The sequence below is a fragment of the Hemiscyllium ocellatum genome, chromosome 19, assembly GCF_020745735.1.
Source record: "Hemiscyllium ocellatum isolate sHemOce1 chromosome 19, sHemOce1.pat.X.cur, whole genome shotgun sequence".
Taxonomy (NCBI): domain Eukaryota; kingdom Metazoa; phylum Chordata; class Chondrichthyes; order Orectolobiformes; family Hemiscylliidae; genus Hemiscyllium; species Hemiscyllium ocellatum.
In genome coordinates this window covers 17,899,846-17,921,180 of record NC_083419.1, presented here as the reverse complement: position 1 = coordinate 17,921,180, position 21,335 = coordinate 17,899,846, and the positions used below count along the sequence as shown (strand labels likewise).

At 43.2% G+C, this 21,335-nt stretch overlaps 1 protein-coding gene across 1 annotated transcript in view; it reads left to right on the top strand.

Moving 5' to 3' along the window:
• The window catches only part of cracr2aa (calcium release activated channel regulator 2Aa), a 74,811-nt gene extending 55,893 nt beyond the window's left edge, over positions 1 to 18,918 (top strand). Inside the window, exons 15-17 of the mRNA XM_060840049.1 lie at positions 2,428 to 2,529; positions 6,660 to 6,736; positions 18,739 to 18,918. Coding sequence (XP_060696032.1) covers positions 2,428 to 2,529; positions 6,660 to 6,736; positions 18,739 to 18,829 — 270 coding nt within the window. The 3' untranslated portion in view covers positions 18,830 to 18,918. The remainder of the gene's footprint in view (positions 1 to 2,427; positions 2,530 to 6,659; positions 6,737 to 18,738) is intronic.
• The last annotated feature ends 2,417 nt before the right edge of the window (positions 18,919 to 21,335 follow it).

The following is a 21,335-nucleotide window of genomic DNA, read 5'->3' as shown; positions in this document are numbered from 1 at the left end:
GCGGCACAGTGGCTCAGTGGCTAGCACTGTTGCCTCACAGCACCAGGCATCCGGGTTCAATTCCAGCCTCTGGTGACTGTCTGTGTGGAGCTTGTACGTTCTCCCCGTGTCTGTGTGGGTTTCCTCTGTGTGGGTTTCCTCCGGGTGCTCCGGTTTCCTCCCACAATCCTAAGATGGGCTTGCCAGGTGAATTGGCTATGCTAAGTTGCCAATAGTGTTAGGTGTATTAGTCAGGGGTAAATATAGGGTAGGGGAATGGGTCTGGGTGGGTTACTGTTCAGATGGTCAGTGTGGACTTGTTGGGCCGAAGGGCCTGTTTCCATACTCTAGGGAAGCTAACCAGGTTGACAGTGATGTTCTATTCAACCTTGTATGCTGATCCAGGAAGACCACTGCTGGCAGTAATATGAGCAAATGTAACAGGTTAGCAGTTTTGGATGTCTGCTTTTGGCATTAATGGGTTTGAATGTTGTTAATGCATAGTTATTGACAAATTTGGCAGATGAAGTTTGCCATGGATAAGTCTGAGGCTGGAGGAATAGAAAGGCAACTTATTATCTAAATGGAGGGAAACTTCAGAGTGTTTCAGTACAGAGCGATCTGGGTGTCCTTGTTCATGAAAGCTAGTATATATCTACAACAGGTAATAAGGAAGACCAATGGAATTTTGGTATTTATTGCTAAAGGATTAGAATGTAAAAGTAGGGAAGTGTTGTTGCAACTGTAAAAGGCATTGATGACACCACACCTGGAATATTGTATACATTTTTCCTCCCCTTACTTGAGGAGGTAGCTGCATTAGAGGCAGTTCAGAGAAGGTTCATTAAATTGAGTTTAGAGATGAGAGGATTGGAGTTAGGTTTGCTTGCTGAGCTGGAAAGCTTGTTTTCATTGACTTGGATCTCATTTACCACCCTGGGAACAAGAACAGGAAATGACATCACAGGAGGAAATGATGTCACTGCAGGAAATGACATCACCAACCCAAGGAAACCCAAACATATAAATATAAATAGCTACACCACCAGTGCTTCATCCGGAGGCTCACTGATGATGTTACCTAGTAGGGTGACAAAACATCTAAAAATGAACCTTCCAGCTCAGTGAGCAAACCTACACCCAGAACCTCAACCTGAGCTACAAGTATTCTCAAAACTCGCTCAGATGAGAGCATTGTCTTGAGAAGAGAGAATTGAGTATTTTAGGCTTGTACTCTCTAAAGTTTTGAAGAATGAGAGGAGATCTAATTGAGGTAGACAAGATGTGAAAAGGGATTGACAAAATATGCATAGAAAGGATGTTTCCTCCTGTCGGACAATGTAGAATGGAGGTCACATTTTTAAGCAGATTTAAAACAGAAATTACTTTTCTGACAGGGTCATAAATCTGTGGAATTCATTACCGCAGAGTGCGGTGGATGCTGAGACATTGAGCAAATTAAAGGAGGCGATAGATGGAGTTTTAATTAGTGACAGGTTGAAGGCTTATGGAGAGCAGCAGGAAAGTGGATCTGAGGCCAAGGTGAGATCAACCAAGATGGCATAGCAGTCGCGAGGGGCTGAATTGCCTACCTCTAACATGTTCCTAATTCTTATATTCTAACATGGCCTGAATTTCACTGCAGACTGAGGACTGAGTGTAACACCAGCACCAGAAACAGTGAGCACAGAGTCCAAACCTTTCCAGACTGGGACATTTACTGCAGCGTTTCAGAAAAAGATATTCAGTTACTGAGGTGCAGGGAAAGATATCAGTTAACAGGGGGAAGAGCTTGAGGTAGAGGGCAAATTATTCACTCATTAAGACACAATGAAGGATATTCGGAAATTTGGGTTCAAGGAATGGAATACAGCAAAGGATATTCTCAATGAGCCAAAGAGCCTCTTTTGCAATGTATGACTTTTATGATATTCTGATATTGACCTTTCAGAGACAGTTGTACATTCAATTCCAGACCTTTTTTTGAGAATGATATTTAAAGGATGACTGATATTGCTGAATTTTTTTTTTCTCTGTCTTGTATCAAGAGGATTGTGTCTGGGGATATGGCGAAAATGTTTATATGATGAAAGATGTTGAGAAATTAGAAAAGTTGTGCCACCCTGATCAAGGGGCGATTCTCAAAAATTGGTGACAACAAAAATTAGTAAAATAAAGGTAACTTGTGTGTTTGTTATTGGGGTGCTGAGTGTATCAAAGAGATTACAGATGCTAGAGAGAACATGAAATCTACAAAGGGAGGAGGAGAGAGGCAGGGATTCAAGGTCATTAGAAATTCAGTGAAAAGGGCACAATGGGCTGAAGGATCCTAATGAGCTGGATCAGGGATTACAATATCTGATGTAAGGATCTGTTCAGTAATATTTCATGTCACGTGCTGGGAGCTCATTTAATTGGTCTTCATGTTGTGTTGTTTTGTGTTTGCAGGAGGGAGCAGGCCCTGAGATCTTAATCCTGCTCCTGGCCAATAAAACCGATCTGGAAAGTAAGCGGCAGGTTGCCAGTGAGGAGGGTCACCGATTGGCTAAGGTTTGCATTACAAGATCTGTATTACAAAGGCTTCACGGTGTCTTTAAAGGTTGCTAAAGAGTTTGACAAAGAAGCAAAATGGTCCCTGGAGGAATGGGTGGATCCCGGAGACTACCCTTAAATCATGGAGAACGTGTGAACAGAGAGCATCACAAGAAGAAGGTTTGAATGAGTGAATCAGTGGCTGAGAGACTCTGCTCAGGCAGAAGATCCAGTGAATCAGATCTCCTGGTCACCCTTGACAATTTGCAGTGGGTGACTGTTGGTGTCACTGGTGATGCCATTGGTGTCCAGTAGAAAATTTCTAACATGCAGTAAATCACTCAACCCTCTGGCTACGAATCCCTTTGCCAACACCTTGCAATCAGGCAGCTGTCTCAGTGAAGTTCGAGTAGTATGAAATAAAAACTACATTGGCAGTTCTGACTGCCTTGAGGCTTTGTCAGAGTTCTGTTCCAAACATAAGAACCTCCCACTGGATGTGAAAGTAATTAGTCTTGCAATGCTGTCAGGACAGTGTATGTTATGCTACAAACTTATCTTCAGCTGCAAGTTTACCAGACACCATTTCTTCACATATTCCCCTCTTGGTCTAAATGTACTGCGATTTCCAATTCTCTTGACATCCTTTTTGCTTCACTGCTTCGTATTCATATTGCAGGTTCCAGGATGGGAACACAATGGCTAGATTTGAGGTCACTGCAGGCTGAACTTATTTAGGTGCTCTGCCATTTCCTAATTAATACGGCACAATGTTAGAAGTCGCATTACACCAGGTTATAGTCCAACAGGTTTATTTGCAATCACAAGCTTTCTGAGCACTGCTGCTTCGTCAGGTGAAGTGGCAGCACTCTGAAATCTTGTGATTTCTAATAAACCTGATTTGGAGATGCCAGTGTTGGACTGGAGTGGACAAAGTTAAAAATCACACAACACCAGGTTATAGTCCAACCGGTTTAATTGGAAGCACTAGCTTTCGGAGCGACACTCCTTCATCAGGTGGTTGTGGAGTATAAGGTTGTAAGACATGGAACTTATAGCGAAGGTTTACAATGTGTTACAGGTTTACAGTACATCACACTGTAAACTACAATCTTATATTCCACAATCACCTGATGAAGGAGCAGCACTCTGAAAGCTAGTGCTTCCAATCAAACCGGTTGGAATATAACCTGGTATTGTGTGATTTTTAACCTCGAATAAACCTGTTGGACTATAATCTGGTGTCATGTGACTTCTGACCTTGTCTACCCCACTCCAACGCCGGCACCTCCACATCATAGGGCCAAGGTGGCAGAGTGGTTATATCATGGGACTGGTATGTCACTGGTTCAAATCCCTCACAGGTTTGCTGGAAATTCAATTCAAATTCTGGAACTGAAAGCTAATCTCAGTAACGGTGACAATCACCAATTTGAGGGCAAATGACTGAGGTGTCAGTGTGGGAGCACTTTGGGGCCAGAAACCGTAATTCTGTTAGTTTTAAAACAGTGATGGAAAACAAGGCACAGGATCTAAATGTCAAAGCTCTAAATTAGAGCAAGGCCAATTTTGATGGTATTAGGCAAGAATATCAAAAGTTGATTGGGTGCGGATCTTCACAGGTAAAGGGACAGCTGGAAAATGGGAAGCCTTCAAAAATGAACTATTGAGAGTCCAGAAATAGCATGCTCCTGTTGAGGTGAAAGGCAAGGCTGATAGGTGTAAGGAATGCTGGATGACTAAATAAATTAAGGTTTCGGTCAAGAAAAAGAAGGAAGCATATGTTAGGTACAGACAGGAGAGATCTTGTGAATCCTTAGAAGAGTATAAAGGCAGTCGGAGTATACTTAAGAGGGAAATCAGGAGGGCAAAAAGGGGTCATGAGGTAGTTTTAACAAGTAGTTTTAAGGAGAATCCAAAGGGATTTTATAAATGTGTTAAGGACAAAGGGGTAACTAGGGAGAGAATAGAGCCACCCAAAGTTCAACAAGGCAACCTGTGTGTGGAACTGCAAAAGATACTAAATGAGTACTTTGCGTCAGTGTTTACTGTGGAGGAGGACATGGAAGATACAGAATGTGGGGAAATAGATGGTGACATCTTGAAAAAATGTCTATATTACAGAGGGGGAATTTGCTGGATGTCTTGAAACACATAAAGGTGGATAAATCCCCAGGACCTGATCAGGTGTACCCTAGAACTCTGTAGGAAACTAGAGAAGTGATTGCTGGGCCTCTTGCTGAGATATTTGGATCATCGATAGTCACAGGTGAGGTGATGGAAGACTGGAGGTTGGCCAACGTGGTGCCACTATTTATGAAAGGTGGTAAGGACAAGCCAGGGAATATAAGTCGGAGAGTCTGACATCAGTGGTGGGCAAGTTGTTGGAGGGAATCCTGAGCGACAGGCTTTACATGCATTTGGAATGGGAAGGACTGATTAGGGATAGTCAACATGGCTTTGTGCATGGAAATCATGTCTCACTAACTTGATTGAGATTTTTGAAGAAGTGACAAAGAGGATTGATGAGGATAAAGCAGTGGACATGCTCTACATGGATTTCAGTAAGGTGTTTGACAAGGTCCTCGTGGCAGACTGGTTAGCAAGGTTAGATCTCATGGAATACAAGGATAACTATCCATTTGGATACAGAACTGGCTTGAAGGTAGAAGACAGAGGTAGTGGTGGAGGGTTGCTTTTCAGATTGGAGGCCTGTGACCAGCGGTGTGCCACAAGGATTTAAGTGAACAATGTGAATGTGAACACAGGAGGTATAGTTAGTAAGTTTGCAGATGACACCAAAATTGGAGGTGTAGTGGACAGTAAGAAGGTTACCTCAGACTACAACGGGATCTTGATCAGATGGGCTAAGGAGTGGCAGATGGAGTTTAATTTAGATAAATGTGAGGTGCTGCATTTTGGAAAGACAAATCAGGGCAGGACCTATACACTGAATAGTAAGGTCCTGGGCAGTGTTGCTGAACAAAGAGAGTGCAGGTTCATAGTTCCTTGAAAGTGGAGCTTCAGGTAGATAGGATAGTGAAGAAGGTGTTTGGTATGCTCTTCTTTATTGGTCAGAACATTGAGTACAGTAGTTGGGAGGTCATGTTGTGGCTGTACAGGACATTGGTTAAGCCACTTTTGGAATATTGTGTGTAATTCTGGTCTCCTTCCTATCGGAAAGATGTGAAACCTGAAAGGGTTCAGAAAACATTTACAAGGATGTTGCCAGGGTTGGAAGATCTGAGCTATAAGGAGAGATTGAATAGTCTGCGGCTGTTTTCCTTGGAGCTTTGGAGGTTGAGGGCTGACTTTATAGATGTTTATAAAATCATGAGGGTCTTTTCCCTGAGGTTGGGGAATCCAGAACTAGAGGTCTAGGTCAGGTAGGGAAAAATTTAAAAGGGATCTAAGGGATAATGTTTTCACGCAGAAGGTGGTGTGTGTATGGAATGACCTGCCAGATCAAGTAGTGGAGGCTGATACAATTGCCAAGTGCTGGGAAAAGGGACTGGATTAGGTTGGGATATCTGTCCGGTATGGACGTGTTGGATTGAAGGGTCTGTTTCCGTGCTGTACATCTCGATGACCCGATGTCTCCAGAGGGCCAGGGTGGCATAGTGGTTACACCGTAAGACTAGTACATCACTGGTTTAAATCCTCACAGGTTTGCTGGAAATTGAATTCAAATTCTGGAATTGAAAGCTAGTCTCAGTAATGGTGACCATCATCAATTTGTTATTTTAAAGCTTATCTGGTCCACTAATATCTCATAAGCAAAGAAATCTATCATTCTCACTTGGTCTGACTAACAAGTGACTCCAGACAGATTACAATGTGGTTGGTTTGTAGCTGACCTTTAAGATGACTGTGCAAGTCACCCAGTTCTAAGGCATTTAGGGATGGACAGTGAATGTAGGCCTTGCCAATGACATCCATATACTCTGAAAAGCAGATAGTTTTAAAAATGCATAATATTTCTACCTGCTTCTAATGTTTTTCCCTTGGTCTAATCTGATCCTCCTGTTAATTATCTTGGTCTATCTTAGGATCATTTGTGTTCATGAATTTTGAATTCTGCACATGTTGAGTTATTGACCCAGGAGCCTGAAGCAGCCTCATTATACTTCCACCTTTTGTTTTAACAGGAATGTAATTTGATTTTCTATGAGTGCAGTGCCTTCTCAGGTGTCAATATAACTGAATCCATGATGCATTTGGCCAGGTAAGGTGGTAAATTCATTAAATCAGAAGGTGATTAACATCTCATTCATTGATTTGTACATCTTAATGATTATATCACAAAAACACAGTGACAATATAGAAATTATGAAACTAAACCTTGGTTTCTGACAAAGTCCAAATGCAGAGTGACATGCATGAATGAATTTTTGATTCTATCACACTGTAACATTAGTGTTCGTGCTGCATGAACCTAGCTAAATATATGTAGCTTGGAACTGGTTTAAATATTATGGTCTAGATTTGTTACTAGCACTTTTAATGAATTAGTCTACTGATGCTAAAGTCACAATGATTGGAAAGGCTGAACTGAGAAGCAAATGATTTTAAAAATTGGCTCATCCTGTCACAGGTTCTCCCAAACTCTCCAGACATTTTAAAGGGAGAAAATAAGACTTATTTATGAATAAATCTGAATATATTGCATTCTTGCTTATACATAAGTTCACCATGTATGAGATGTAAGACGTTTTAGAAATATTCACCTGGAGTAGACAAAATAGGGAATGGGATATTCCCAGGGACAATAATGGCTCTGAGAAGGCTTCGGACTCTGACTCTGTCCATGGTCAGTCCTGCCAACTGCATGTGCTAACTGCACCTTAAACCTTCTGAAGTTAAAGGACTTCAAACAGGGTCTTACTATCAGCAAGTGTCATCCTTGTTCCGAGGAACTAACACATACATGCACCCACGCACATAACACATGTACGCACATATACGCACATAGACATGCGTATACTTGGAGTATTGTGTACAGTTCTGGTCACCGCATTATAAGAAGGATGTGGAAACTTTGGAAAGGGTGCAGAGGAGATTTACTAGGATGTTGCCTGGTATGGAAGGAATGTCTTACGAGGAAAGGCTGAGGGCATTGAGGCTGTTCTCGTTAGAGAGAAGAGAGGTGACTTAATAAAGACATACAAGATAATCAGAGAGTTAGATAGGGTGGACAGAGAGAGCCTTTTTCCAAGTATGGGAAAGGCAAACACAAGGGTACGCAACTTTAAAGTGAGGGGGGATAGATATAAGACAGATGTCAGAGGTAGTTTCTTTACTCAGAGAGTAGTAAGGGTATGGAATGCTTTGCCTGCATCAGTAGTAGATTCACCAAGTTTAAGTGCATTTAAGTTGTCATTGGACAGGCATATGGACGTACATGGAATACTATAGGTGGAATGGGCTTCAGATTAGTATGACAGGGTGGCGCAACAGCAAGGGCCGAAGGGCCTGTACTGCGCTGTAATGTTCTATGTTCTATGTTCTATACAGATAAAAACACATGCATGCATACACACACACACACACAATATACATTTGGGAACATTGGCTACGCATAGGCAGAGCTCTGTTATCTGCTAGTAAGCTAATGCTATTAAAATGATAGCTCCCATGTGGAAAGGAGCATAAATATTTCAATGAGTAAATTTATCTGCAAATGAAAAAAAATTTCATCCATTTGACAACAAGGCTCTTTGTGATGCCACCAGTGAATCTGCAGTTTTAGAACTATGAGAATCTGTAATGTGTGAAGATGTGCTGACATTGCTGCTTCACTCAGGAGTAAACAGGAGTTCTGCAATATGTTTAATTTTGAAGATTTCACATTGAGCTGGTTACGGTGTGGAGTTGAGAAGCAGCTCTGTTGTTGTGATTTATCAGAATAGCAGAAAAGACTTGAGAGGCTGAATGGCCTCTTGTTTTTATGTTTCTTCCAGCCCAATATAAAGCAGCATGAACGAGGAGCCCCTGAATTGTTAAATAGCCTTCATCTGGCATTTGACATTATACATACATTGTCAAGGACAGTGCCCCACCCCAAGATGAACACTGAGTCCTTTTGGTGTCTAGCTGCAGAATACAGAATATGTGTAATTATTAACCCTCCCAATCCCTGTTGAGATCATGATGTCAGTAACAATTCATTATTGGAGTAACCTAATGAAGTCAGCCAAGTCAACCTCATGGAATATGAGTTCCTTGATTGGGGCTGTTAATCTGGTCCAATCAGTGAGTCCTGGCTGACAGGTATAGACAGGTGTGTCATAAGTTCTGTTCACTCTGACATTTGGCTTTGTGGGAGCTGGATCAGTGTCAAGGACTCTCCACATGTAAATAAAGGGTGACTTGGGGTGATGGGATACTGGTGGTTGTGGAGTTACTTCAATCAGCATTGAAGTAACAAACAGCAGAAACAAAATCAGACACATTGGAGTTGTAACAGGCTGTTGGTCCAATCAATTTCACTAGATGGCATAATTTTAAAGTGAGAGGGAAATGTTTTAAAAGGGACCTAAGGGGCAACGTTTTCACGCAGAGGGTGGTGTGTATGAAATGAGCTGTCAGAGGAAGTGGTGGAGGCTGGTACAATTACAGCATTTAAAAGACATCTGGATGGTTACATGAACAGGAAGGATTTAGAGGGATATACGCCAAATGAGACTAGATTAGATAGCGTAATCTGGTCAGCATAGACGAATTGGACTAAAGGGTCTGTTTCTGTGCTGTACATCTGTCTGACTCTGTGATTCTATGTTGATATTTATCCTTCAGATGGGCAGAAGCCTAATCCCTTGAACCAGCCTGGTTCCCATATTCCCTATTTCAGAGCTGACAGAGGTGGGAATGTATCAAAAGGTGTAAGTTTTCAACTGTGACTACAATAAAGGCCCACTGAGCCTCCCCACCTCTACGAGTATTTCACTCCTTTGTGCATCCTGTTCTCTCAATCCAGACACCCAGCATTCATTTAATGTCCTCTTCGCTGAATCTAATAATTCTATCTATACTAACCTTGTTGTCCCTAACTGTTTGTGCAGAGTAGCAAGAGCTGATTGTTCACCACTGAGTGCTGCCCTGCCCCTAACTGCCCTCCACCCTGACCCCCACTCCCCTACTCCCAGCCCTCAGTCCTCTCTGCCTAGCCCCCACTACCCCCTGCCCAGCTCTCACACCATTCCACCCTGGCTCCACTCCCCTCTATTCCCCTATCCTCCACCCAGCCCTCAGTCCCCTCTGCGCAGCCCGCCCACCCCTTCCACCCTGACCACCACACCCCTCTGCCTTGACTCACTCCTGTCTATCCTGCCCCCACTCCACCCTGCCCTAGTCCTCTCTGCCCTGGCCTCTGCTTCCCCCTCCCCACCCCGGTCTTCCTGGACCCTAGTCCCCTCCATTCTGGCCTGAGCCCTTTGCCCAAAGTCCCCTCTTCCCTCGTGCCAGTGACCTCTGTTCAGTTGAAGCTCTCACAAATCCACATGATGTTGCTCATAGTCATAGAGATGTACAGCAAGGAAACAGACCCTTCGGTCCAACCCGTCCATGCCGACCAGATGTCCCAACCCAATCTAGTCCCACCTGCCAGCACCCGGCCCATATCCCTCCAAACCCTTCCTATTCATATACCCATCCAAATGCCTCGAGTGTTGCAATTGTACCAGCCTCCACCACTTCATCTGGCAGCTCATTCCATGCACGTACCACCCTCTGCGTGAAAAGATTGCCCCTTAGGTCTCTTTTATATCTTTCCCCTCTCACCCTAAACCTATGCCCTCTAGTTCTGGACTCCCCCACCCCAGAGAAATGGCTTTGTCTATTTATCATATTCATGCCCTCATGATTTTGTAAACCTCTATAAGGTCACCCCTCAGCCTCCGAAGCTCCAGGGAAAACAGTCCCAGCTTGTTCAGCCTCTCCCTATAGCTCAAATCCTCCAACCCTGGCAACATCCTTGTAAATCTTTACTGAACCCTTTCAAGTTTCACAACATCTTTCCGATAGGAAGGAGACCAGATTTGCACACAATATTCCAACTGTGGCCTAACCAATGTCCTGTACAGCCGCAACATGACCTCCCAACTCCAATACTCAATACTCTGACCAATAAAGGAAAGCATACCAAACGCCTTCTTCACTATCCTATCTACCTGTGACTCCACTTTCAAGGAGATATGAACCTGTACTCCAAGGTCTCTTTGTTCAGCAATACTCCCTTGGACCTTACCATTAAGTGTATAAGTCCTGCTAAGATTTGCTTTCCCAAAATGCAGCACCTCGCATTTGTCTAAATTAAACTTCATCTGCCACTTCTCAGCCCATTGATCCATCTGATTAAGATCCCGTTACAATCCGAGGTAACCTTCTTCGCTGTCCACTATATTTCCAATTTTGGTGTTAGCTGCAAACTTACTAACTATACCTCTTATGCTCACATCCAAATTATTTATATAAATGATGAAAAGTAGTAGACCCAGCATCGATCCTTGCGGCACTCCACTGATCACAGGCCTCCAGTCTGAAAAACAACCCTCCACCACCACCCTCTGTCTTCTACCTTTGAGCCAGTCCTGTATCTAAATGGCTCATTCTCCCTGTATTTCCATGAGATCTAACCTTGCTAATCAGTCTCCAGTGGGGAACCTTGTTGATCACCTTACTGAAGTACGTACAGATCATGTCTATCACTCTGCCCTCATCAATCCTCTTTGATACTTCCTCAAAAAACTCAATCAAGTTTGTGAAACATGATTTCCCATGCACAAAGCTATGTTGACTATGCCTAATCAGTCCTTGCCTTTCCAAATACATGTAAATCCTGTCCCTCAGGATTCCCTCCAACAACTTGCCCATCACCGATGTCAGGCTCACTGGTCTATAGTTTCCTGGCTTGTCCTTACCACCTTTCTTAAATAGTGGCACCACATTAGCCAACCTCCAGTCTTCCGGCACCTCACCTGTGACTATCGATGATACAAATATCGCAGCAAGAGGCCCAGCAATCATTTCCCTAGCTTCCCACAGAGTTCGGGGGTACACCTGATCAGGTCCTGGGGATTTATCCGCATTTATGCGTTTCAAGATATTCAGTACTTGCTCCCCTGTAATATGGACAGTTTTCAAGATGGCACCATCTATTTCCCTACATTATATATCTTTCATGTCCTTTTCCACTGTAAACACTGATGCAAATTACTCGTTTAATATCCCCCCCATCTCCTGCTGCTCCACACAAACGCCACCTTGCTGATGTTTGAGGGGCCCTATTCTCTCCCTAGTTACTTTTTTGTCCTTAATGTCTTTGTAAAAATCCTTTGGATTCTTCTTAATTCTATTTGCCAAAGCTAGCTCATGTCCCCTTTTTGCCCTCCTGATTTCCCTCTTAAGTATAATCCTACTGCCTTTATACTCTTCTAAGGATTGACACAATGTATCCTGTCTATACCTGACATAGGCTTCCTTCTTTTTCTTAACCAAATCCTCAATTTCTTTAATCATCCAGCATTCCTTACACCTACCAGCCTTTCCTTTCACCCTAACAGGAATATACTGTCTCTGCACTCTCGTTATTTCATTTCATAAGGCTTCCAATTTTCCAACCATCCCATTACCTGAGAACATCTGCCCCCAATCAGCTTTTAAAAGTTTTTACCTAATACCATTTAAATTAACCTTTCTCCAATTTAGAACTTCAACTTTTAGATCTCGTTTATACTTTTCTATCGCTATTTTAGAACTAATAGAATTATGGTTGCTGGCCCCAAAGTGCTCCCCACTGATACCTCAATCACCTGCCCTGCCTTATTTACCAAGCTTTGCACCTTCTCTAGTCAGTACATCCACATACTGAATCAGAAAATGTTTTTGTACATACTTAACAAATCCCTCTCCATCTAAGTCCTTAACACTATGGCAGTCCCAGTCTATGTTTGGAAAGTTAAAATCCCCTACTATCCTATTATTCTTACAGATAACTACATCTCCTTACAAATTTGTTTCTCAATTTCCTGCTGGCTATAATACAATCCAATAAGATGATCATTCCTTGCTTATTTCTCAAATAACTTCCCTGGATATATTTCCAGGAATATCCTCCCTCAGTACACTGACTCCCACTGCCACCTGGATGACACCTCCTCCCACCCTGCCTCCTGCAAAAATGCTATTCCTTATTCCCAATTCCTCTGCCTTTGCTGCATCTGCTCCCAGGAGGACCAGTTCCACCACAGAACGCACCAGATAGCCTCCTTCTTTAAAGACCAAAATTTACCCTCCATGTGATTGATAATGCCCTTCAGTGCATCTCATCCACTTCCTGCATGTGCACCCTCGAACCCCACCCCTCCAACCACAACAAGGACAGAACCCCACCAGTCCCTCTCCTGTCCCCAGTCCTCACCTTCCACCCTCCATATACATTGCATCATCCTCTGCCATTTCTGGCAGCTACAAGTAGACCCCACCACCAGAGATATATTTCTCTGCACCCCTATCCGTTTTCCGTAAAGACCATTCCCTCCCTGATTACTTGGTCAGGTCCACGCCCCCCAACAAGCCACCCTTCCCTCACGGCACCTTCCCCTGCCACCCCGTAGGAATTGGAAAACCTGCTCCCACACCTTCCAAGGCCCCAAAGAACCCTTCCACCTCCACCAACGCTTCACCTGCTATTCCACGCATGTCATTTACTGCATTCGTTGCTCCCGATGCAGTCTCCTCTACATTGGGGAGACAGGACGCCTACTCACAGAGTGCTTCAGAGAACATCTCCAGGACACCCTCAGCAACCAATCCCACCCCCCTGGCCAAACACTTCAACTCCCCCTCCCACTCCACCTGCAGGCTCTGGGCCTCTTCATTGCCACTCCATAACCACCTGATGCCTCTGCCTCGGGACCCTCCAACCCCAGGGCATCAATGTGGATTTCACCAGTTTCCTCATTTCCCCATTCCTCACCTTACCCCAGTTCCAACCTGTCCTACCTGTCAATCTTCCTTCCCACCTATCCACTCCACCCTTGCCTCCGACCTATCACCTTTACCCCCACCTCCATCCACACATTGCACTCTTAGCTACCTTCCCCCTAGCTCCAACCCCCTCCCATTTATCTCTCCACCCCTGAGGCTCCTAGCCTCATTCCTGATGAAAGGCTTTTGCCTGAAACGTCAACTTTCCTGCTCCTCAGATGCTGCCTGATCTGCTATGCTTTTCCAGCACCACACTCTCGACTCTCATCTCCAGCATCTGCAGTCCTCACTTTTGCTTCTCCCCCTTGAGAACAATCTGCATCCTATCTGAGACATCCTTGATCCTGGCACCAGGGAGACAACACACAATTCTGATTTTTCATCACTGGTCACAGAAACATCTGTCTGTGCCTTGGACTAGAGAGTCCCTTAACACAATAGATCTCATGGAACCCGTCGTATCCCTCATTATATTAGAGCCAGTTACAATACCAGAAAATTGGTTGTTTGTGCCACATTCCCCTGAGAATCTATTATTCCATACATTTTCCAAAACAGCATACTTGTTTGAAATAGGGATAGCCTCAGAAGACTCCTGCACTAGCTACCTACCTCTCTTACCTTTCCTGGAGGTAACCCATCTATGTGACTGTATCTGTAGCTTTCCCTCTTCCTAAAGCTGCCATCCATCATATCCCCTTGCTTTTGTAAATTCCTCATTGCCTCCAACTGATCCATTCAATCTGATTGGATTCGCAACTAACAGCATTTATTGTAGTTATAATCCTCAGTAACTCGTAAACTCCCCATAAACTCCCAACAAGAAGAGCATATCACTCCACTAAGGGCCATTTTTGCTTCTTCCAACCTGCAGACCCAGAAAATAGTACTGTCTCATTCCTCTACAAAACACTGCTCCAGGCTAACTTAATACTTATGGCTTATATTTTTAAGTTTAATCAAGAGACATAGCTCAATAAAACATATAATCAATAAAGAACCCACTCTACTCACTACTGCAGACTTAAGCAAGGCCACACTTAAAAACTGTTCACTTATCTATTTCTGTGCTGTGACTTCTCTCAAAAAGGTTCCTCCAAGATCAGTTGTGAATTTTGCTGTTTGTTAATTTTCCCAGACACCCACAGATATCCAGTGATACATGATATTCAACAGCAAAGTCAGCTTTCCTCCTTTGAGGAGGACACCCACACAAGATTTCTCCTGGCTTCTCATAAGCTGCTACATACCAGAAATAATGGTGAACACAGGGTTTAGTGAGAGGGAGGGAGTGAAGCAATCCATATTGGTAGAGAAATGGTGTTGGAAACATTTGTTGTGAATGAAGGTCAATCAATCCCCAAGGCCTGATGATGTACATGACAGAATACTTCACGAAGTGATCCTCAAAGTGCATTGGTGCTCATTTTCAAAGTTCTTTATACTCTGAAACATTCCTACAGATTGGAGAGTTGCTATGTAACCCATTATTTAAAAGCCATTATTTAGGAGTTAGAGGCAAAATAGGGAATTCTAGAGCAGTGAGTCAGTAATGAGGAAGATGCTAGAGTCTATCATCAAAGATTTTTTAACAGAGCACTGAGAAAACAGTGGTAGAGTCAGACACGCTCATCCTAGATTTATAAAAGGGAAATCATGTTTGACAAATCTACTAAATTTCTTTGAGGATGTAACTAGTAGAATTGACCAGGCAACGTCAGTGGAGTATTTATTTATTTGGATTTTCAGAAGGTTTTTGACAAAGTCCCACAGAAGAGATCAATGTGTAAAACTAAAACTCATTGGATTGGATTTGTGTATTGGATAGAAAATTGATTAGCAGGCAGGAAACAAAAAGTAGGAATAAATATGCCTTTTTTTAAAATGGCAGACAGTGATGTGCTGCAGGGGTACAACCATTTACAACATACGTTAATGATTTAGATGAGGGAATTAAATGGAATCTCACAAAATTTACAGATGACGCAAACTTGGATGGAGAGGTTTTGTAGTGGGATTTGGGCAAGTTGATTGAGTGAGCAAATGCAGGGAAGAGGCAGTATAATGTAGATAGAAGTGAAGTTATCTACTTTGGTAACAAAAACAGGAAGGTAGATTGTTATTTGAATGGCTGTAAATTGAGAGAGGGGAGTGTTCAGCGAGGTCTGGGTGTCTTCGTGCACCAGTCCCTGAATGTAAACGTAGGTGCTACAGGTAATAAAGAAGGTAAACTGATGATGGCCTTCATAGCGAGAGGGTTTGAGTACAGAAACAGGAAGATTTGTTACAGTTATACAGAACATTAGTAAGGTCTCCTGATCTGAAGAACGATATTCTTATGATAGAGGGAGTACAACGAAACTTCACTAAAGGAGATATTGAGTTGGTTAGGATTGCATTAACTGGAGTTTAGAAGAATGAGGTGTGATCTCAGAAGCCTATAAAAGTCTAACAGAACTAGATGCAGGAAGGATGTTCTCTATGGTGGGGGAGTCCAGAAACAGGGGTCATAGTTTAAGGATAAGTGGTAAATGTTTAGGAATGAAATGAGAAATTTCTTCATCCAGGGAGTGGTGAGCCATTGAAATTCACTACCACAGAAAGTGGTTGAGGCCAAAGCATTGTGTTTTCAGGAAGGAGTTAGACATAGCTCTTGTTGCTAAAGGATCAAGAGATAGTGGGGGAGATGGGTGGGATTAGGATATTGGGCTAAATGATCAGCCACGATCACACTAAATTATGGAGTAGGTTTGAGGGATCGAATGGGCTACTCCTGCCCCTATCTTGTGTGTGTCTCTGTTTCTGCTGTGGGCAGTCCGTCGCTCAGTGTTTAACACTGCTGCCTCACAGCACTGGGGACCCAGGTTCGATTCCACTCTCAGGCGATTGTCTGTGGAGCTTTCACATTATCTGTGTGGATTTCTGCTGGGTGCTCTGGTTTCCTCCCACTGTCCAAAGATGCGCAGGTTAGGTGGATTGGCCATGGGAAATGCAAGGTTACAGGGATGGGGTGAGTCTGTGTGGGATACTGTCCGGACTGTCATTGTGGACTTGTTGGGCCGAATGGCCTATTTCCACACTGTAGGGATTCTGTAAACGTCTTTGTTTCTACTCTATTGACAATGCCACATGCTCCTCAAAAGGAATGAGAAGCAGTTTGACCCTTGCAGGAATATCAACATCTAGCTAGCTTTCTACAAACTAATGGATAGGGAGGCTGAGTTGGAAAGTGATGTGAGATATTACAGCCATAGTATAACCAAATGAGACAGCAGGCTTAATGGGATGGATGAGCTATTTTTGTTTTGACATTCCAACTTGTCCTCACCTGATCCCTTAAGTAACTAACTGAAGATGCAGAATCATCTCGACTCAAAACGTTAGCTTGCTCTGTCTCCATGGATGCTGCCTGACCTGTTGCGATCTGTGGTATTTGTTGTTTTCATTACAGATTCCAGCATCTGCAGTAATTTTCTCCTGTTCTAACATTAACTGAATCTCATTCACTGCAACAGCTCATGCTAGTTGAGATCATTGATGCCTGTTCCTGATTAAACCGTGCATTTTAAATGTACTCTAATTTTAGCTTGAATTATGGACTCTAAGTGATTATTCACACCTTATGTTTGACTAAATGGCCCCCAATTAACTTTCACTCGAACCTGAAATGAAGGTGTTGCATCAGCCTATCTCCTGGCTCATATTACAGTTTGCACATTTAGCGAGTGATAATGAAGAGACAGAGCTGATGGCTGTATCCGAGACTGAAGTTTTCCACTCTATTGATGCTATTATTCAGAATGACAACTCCCTGATGGTGCACACGAGGGAGACCATGTGTTACTGCTGCTGAACTCCGGCACTGGGCTGATTATGGCTGCCATTCACATTGAGTTCCTAGTTAAAGGACTTCTCCACTATCCCTCCCCCGTCACAGTTACTCACGACTCACTCAAACTCATCCTTTCAATTAATAAATAAACAAAAGCTTGTAAATTCAGAATGGACAAACATAGAATCTCTACAGGGAGAAAAAGAGGACTGCAGATGCTGGAGATCAGAGTTGAAAAGTGTGATGTTGGAACATTCCAGCGGGTCAGGCAGCATCTGAGGAGCAGGAGAGTCAACATTTCTGGCATAAGCCCTTCATAAGACCAAAATGTCGAATCTCCTGCTCCTCAGATGCTGCGCTTTTCTAGTGCCACACTTTTCAACATAGAATCTCTACAATGTGGAAGCAGGACATGAAACCTACATTGAGCCTTCAAAGAGCATCCCACTCTCTATCCTATCCCTGCATTTCCCATGGCTAATCCACCTAACCTACACATCTTTGCAAAGAAACCAGAGCATCCGGAGGAAACCCACGCAGACACGGGGAGGATGTGCAAACTCCACACAGACAGTCACCCGAGGGTGGAATCAAACCTTCCAATCACTTAATCTGAACTATCAACATGTTTTCTCCCCCAGCACTCGACACCCACTACACCCTAACAACGGCATAAATGATGTCCCCTCCACACTTCACATCAGCTCTGATGAAGTCATCTAGACTCGAACCGTTAGCTTGCTCTCTATGAATGCTGCCTGACTCGCTGTGATCTCCAGCATTTGTTATTTTCATTATAGAATGGTGGAGCAGGCTTGAGGGGCCAAAGGATGTACTTCAACTTCTAATTTGTATGTTACTGACATGGAGAAATAAGCAAGTGTCTCTCTTTTTCTCTCTCTCTCTCTCTTCTTCCTTTCTCTCTCTCTCTTTCTTTCTCTCTCTTGCTCTCCCCTCTCTCTCTCTCACTCATGTGGGAGTCAAAGATGGACACAAGCCGAGAATTTTCTCTGCTCAATTCTGATTGCTCATAAGGGTTACTTTATGACTTTATCTGCTCTAATTATTGTAAATAAAATACTTATTGGTTTCCTTACCAGTAACTGTTTGATCTCCCTTGCTCTCTCCTGTATCCCAATATAGAGCTGCCAGCATTGATAAGGTTTTGACCAGGATAGAATCAGTGAGTTCTCATGCTGTACGTTTCTCCATATCAAAACATTAATCATCTCTGCTCCCTTTCCAGTTATTTCTTCATTTCTGTGAAGCAGTAATCACAGGACTGCAGTGGCATTGACTTATTATGAGATTCCTTGTTTATATTTTCTGAAAGTACTAAATCTTTTTGAACTTGCAGCCCACATCTTTTCTGATATTCTGACAGACATTTATTTGATCTGTTTATTCAGACTTCTGAAGGAACTCGAAGATAAGGAAAAGGAGAAGATTGTTGAGCTGTGTGAAGATTCTCCCAAACAGAAAACTTGCTGCTCAAAATAGTGAGGAGCGTTTGTCACATCCAATCACCAGAGGAGCCTTTGTGTTACCTGAGAGGAACACACTTTGTGCTATTTACATCTCGCTGCAGGATATTGTAGAGAACATCTGAACGAGAAACACAAATTGAATTTCAGTTGATGTGTCAGCTGGCAATTTGATCATTAGATCCTTCAGCTAATGTGCTGCCATTTAAGAAATGTGCAGCTTGTTTGAGATTGGGGATTCTAAACTCCTCCAGCAAGTACAATGGGACCATTTAAACAGCAGCTGATGGCAGGTGACAAACTGGATGCAGTAGGAGTTTATAATTAAGCCAGTTATTGCACAAAGTGAAAGGATCCTTGGAACTTTGAATTTGTATTTTGTCTGGTTGAGTCCTGTACCCCTTAAATATCTGTCACGGCTTTTGTTTGTGTTGGAGAATCTTGGAGACTAGGCTGAGAAATCTGTGAAATTCTATACATTCAGCTTCTGGAAATGCAAAGGAAAAACCCGATGTTTTAGTATGAAGATAGAAGGAACTCAATAGCAGAGAGGGTATAACAAGCAAGCTTGGGAAAGATAATTGTTTTTTCATTCTCACATGGGATGTGGGCACTGACAGCAGGTCACTATGTATTGTCCTTTCCTGATTGCTTTTTTTTTAAGATTACTTACAGTGTGGAAACAGGCCCTTCAGCCCAACAAGTCCACACCGACCCGCCGAAGCGCAATCCACCCATACCCCTACATTTACCTCTTACCTAACACTACGGGCAATTTAGCATGGCCAATTCACCTGACCCGCACATCTTTGGACTGTGGGAGGAAACCCATGCAGACACGGGGAGAATGTGCAACTAACACTTCTGGAACTAACAGCTTGTCGAGGTTATTTGACAAGGTTACTCAAGCACTAATCACTTTGTCATAGATCTGGATCACATATAGGCCAGACTGGGTAAGGATGACAGATTTCCTTCCCTAAAGGGCATTGGTGCCAGATGGTTTTTAGGAAAACTGATGATTGTTCCACAGTCACCATCATTGAGACTAGCTTTCAATTTTTGGATTTATTAATTCAGTTTAATTCCACCAGTTTTTCACAGAATCCCTACAGTGTGGAACAGGCTATTTGGCCCAACTAACATTGACCCTCCAAAGAGTATCCCACCCAGACCCATTCCCCGTACAGTTCCCATAACTAATGCCCTTAACCCTATGGACAATTCACCTAAGCTGCACATCTGTTGGACTGTGAGAGGAAACCAGAGCACCCAGAGGAAAACCACGCAGACACACGGAGAATGTGCAAACTCCACGCAGTTACCTGAGGCTGGAATCGAACCCAGGTCCTTGATGCTGTGAGGCGTCAGTGCTAACCATGGAGCCACGGTGCTGTGCTGTTTACCAGGTGCGATTTGAATCTGTGCCTGAATCCCTGGATTACTAAATCCAGCGACATTACCACAAATAATCTATCCAATGATGCAACAGAACATTTTGAAGATAGTTCCCAAGTAATTTTTAAGCTGAGTTTATTGAAAGTGACTGTGGGATATTGTGAGGTTTTGCAGATTAAATCAACACCAGACAATGTTTACACACACAAAAACAAATATTGCTGGAAAAGGTCAGCAGTCTGTCAGCATTTATGGAGAGAGATTAGATTAGATTCCCTACAGTGTGGAAACAGGCCCTTTGGCCCAACAGGTCCACACCGATCCTCCAAAGAGCAATGCACCCAGACCCGTTCCCCTATATTTACCCCTGACTAATGCACCTAACACTATGGGCAATTTAGCATGGCCAACTCACCTGACCTGCACATCTTTGGACTGTGGGAGGAAACCGGAGCACCCAGAGCAAACCCACGCAGACACAGGGAGAATGTGCAAACTCGACACAAATAGTTGCCTGATGTGGGAGTTGAACCCAGTCCCTGGCGCCGTGAGGCAGCAGTGCTAACCACTGAGCCATCAGATCAGAATTAACATTTCTGGGTTCAATGATCCTTCGAGGAGAAAGTGAGGTCTGCAGATGCTGGAGATCAGAGCTGAAAATGTGTTGCTGGAAAAACGCAGCAGGTCAGGCAGCATCCAAGGAGCAGGAGATTTGACGTTTCGGGCATATGCCCTTCTTCAGGAAGAAGGGCTTATGCCCGAAATGTCGATCCTCCTGCTCCTTGGATGCTGCCTGACCTGCTGCGCTTTTCCAGCAACACATTTTCAGCTCCAGTGATCCTTCCTCTGTTTCTGTTTCTGATTTACTGCATTGGCAATTCTTATGGTTTATGTCCAGAAAATATTTAGCCTGATTAAAATTGTCATTAGTGAACCAAATTAACTAGACTATTTCTAAGAGACTACAATCCTTCCAATGAATATTTTGGTTGACGTTGTATGAATTATAGAATGGAGGTCAACATTATCTCTACAACCTCCAGGAGTTATAATGTTTACAGCAATAAGCCCTTTTACTCTTGATATTTCCACCTTGTTTGTAGAAAAACATGTTTTATAGGAGA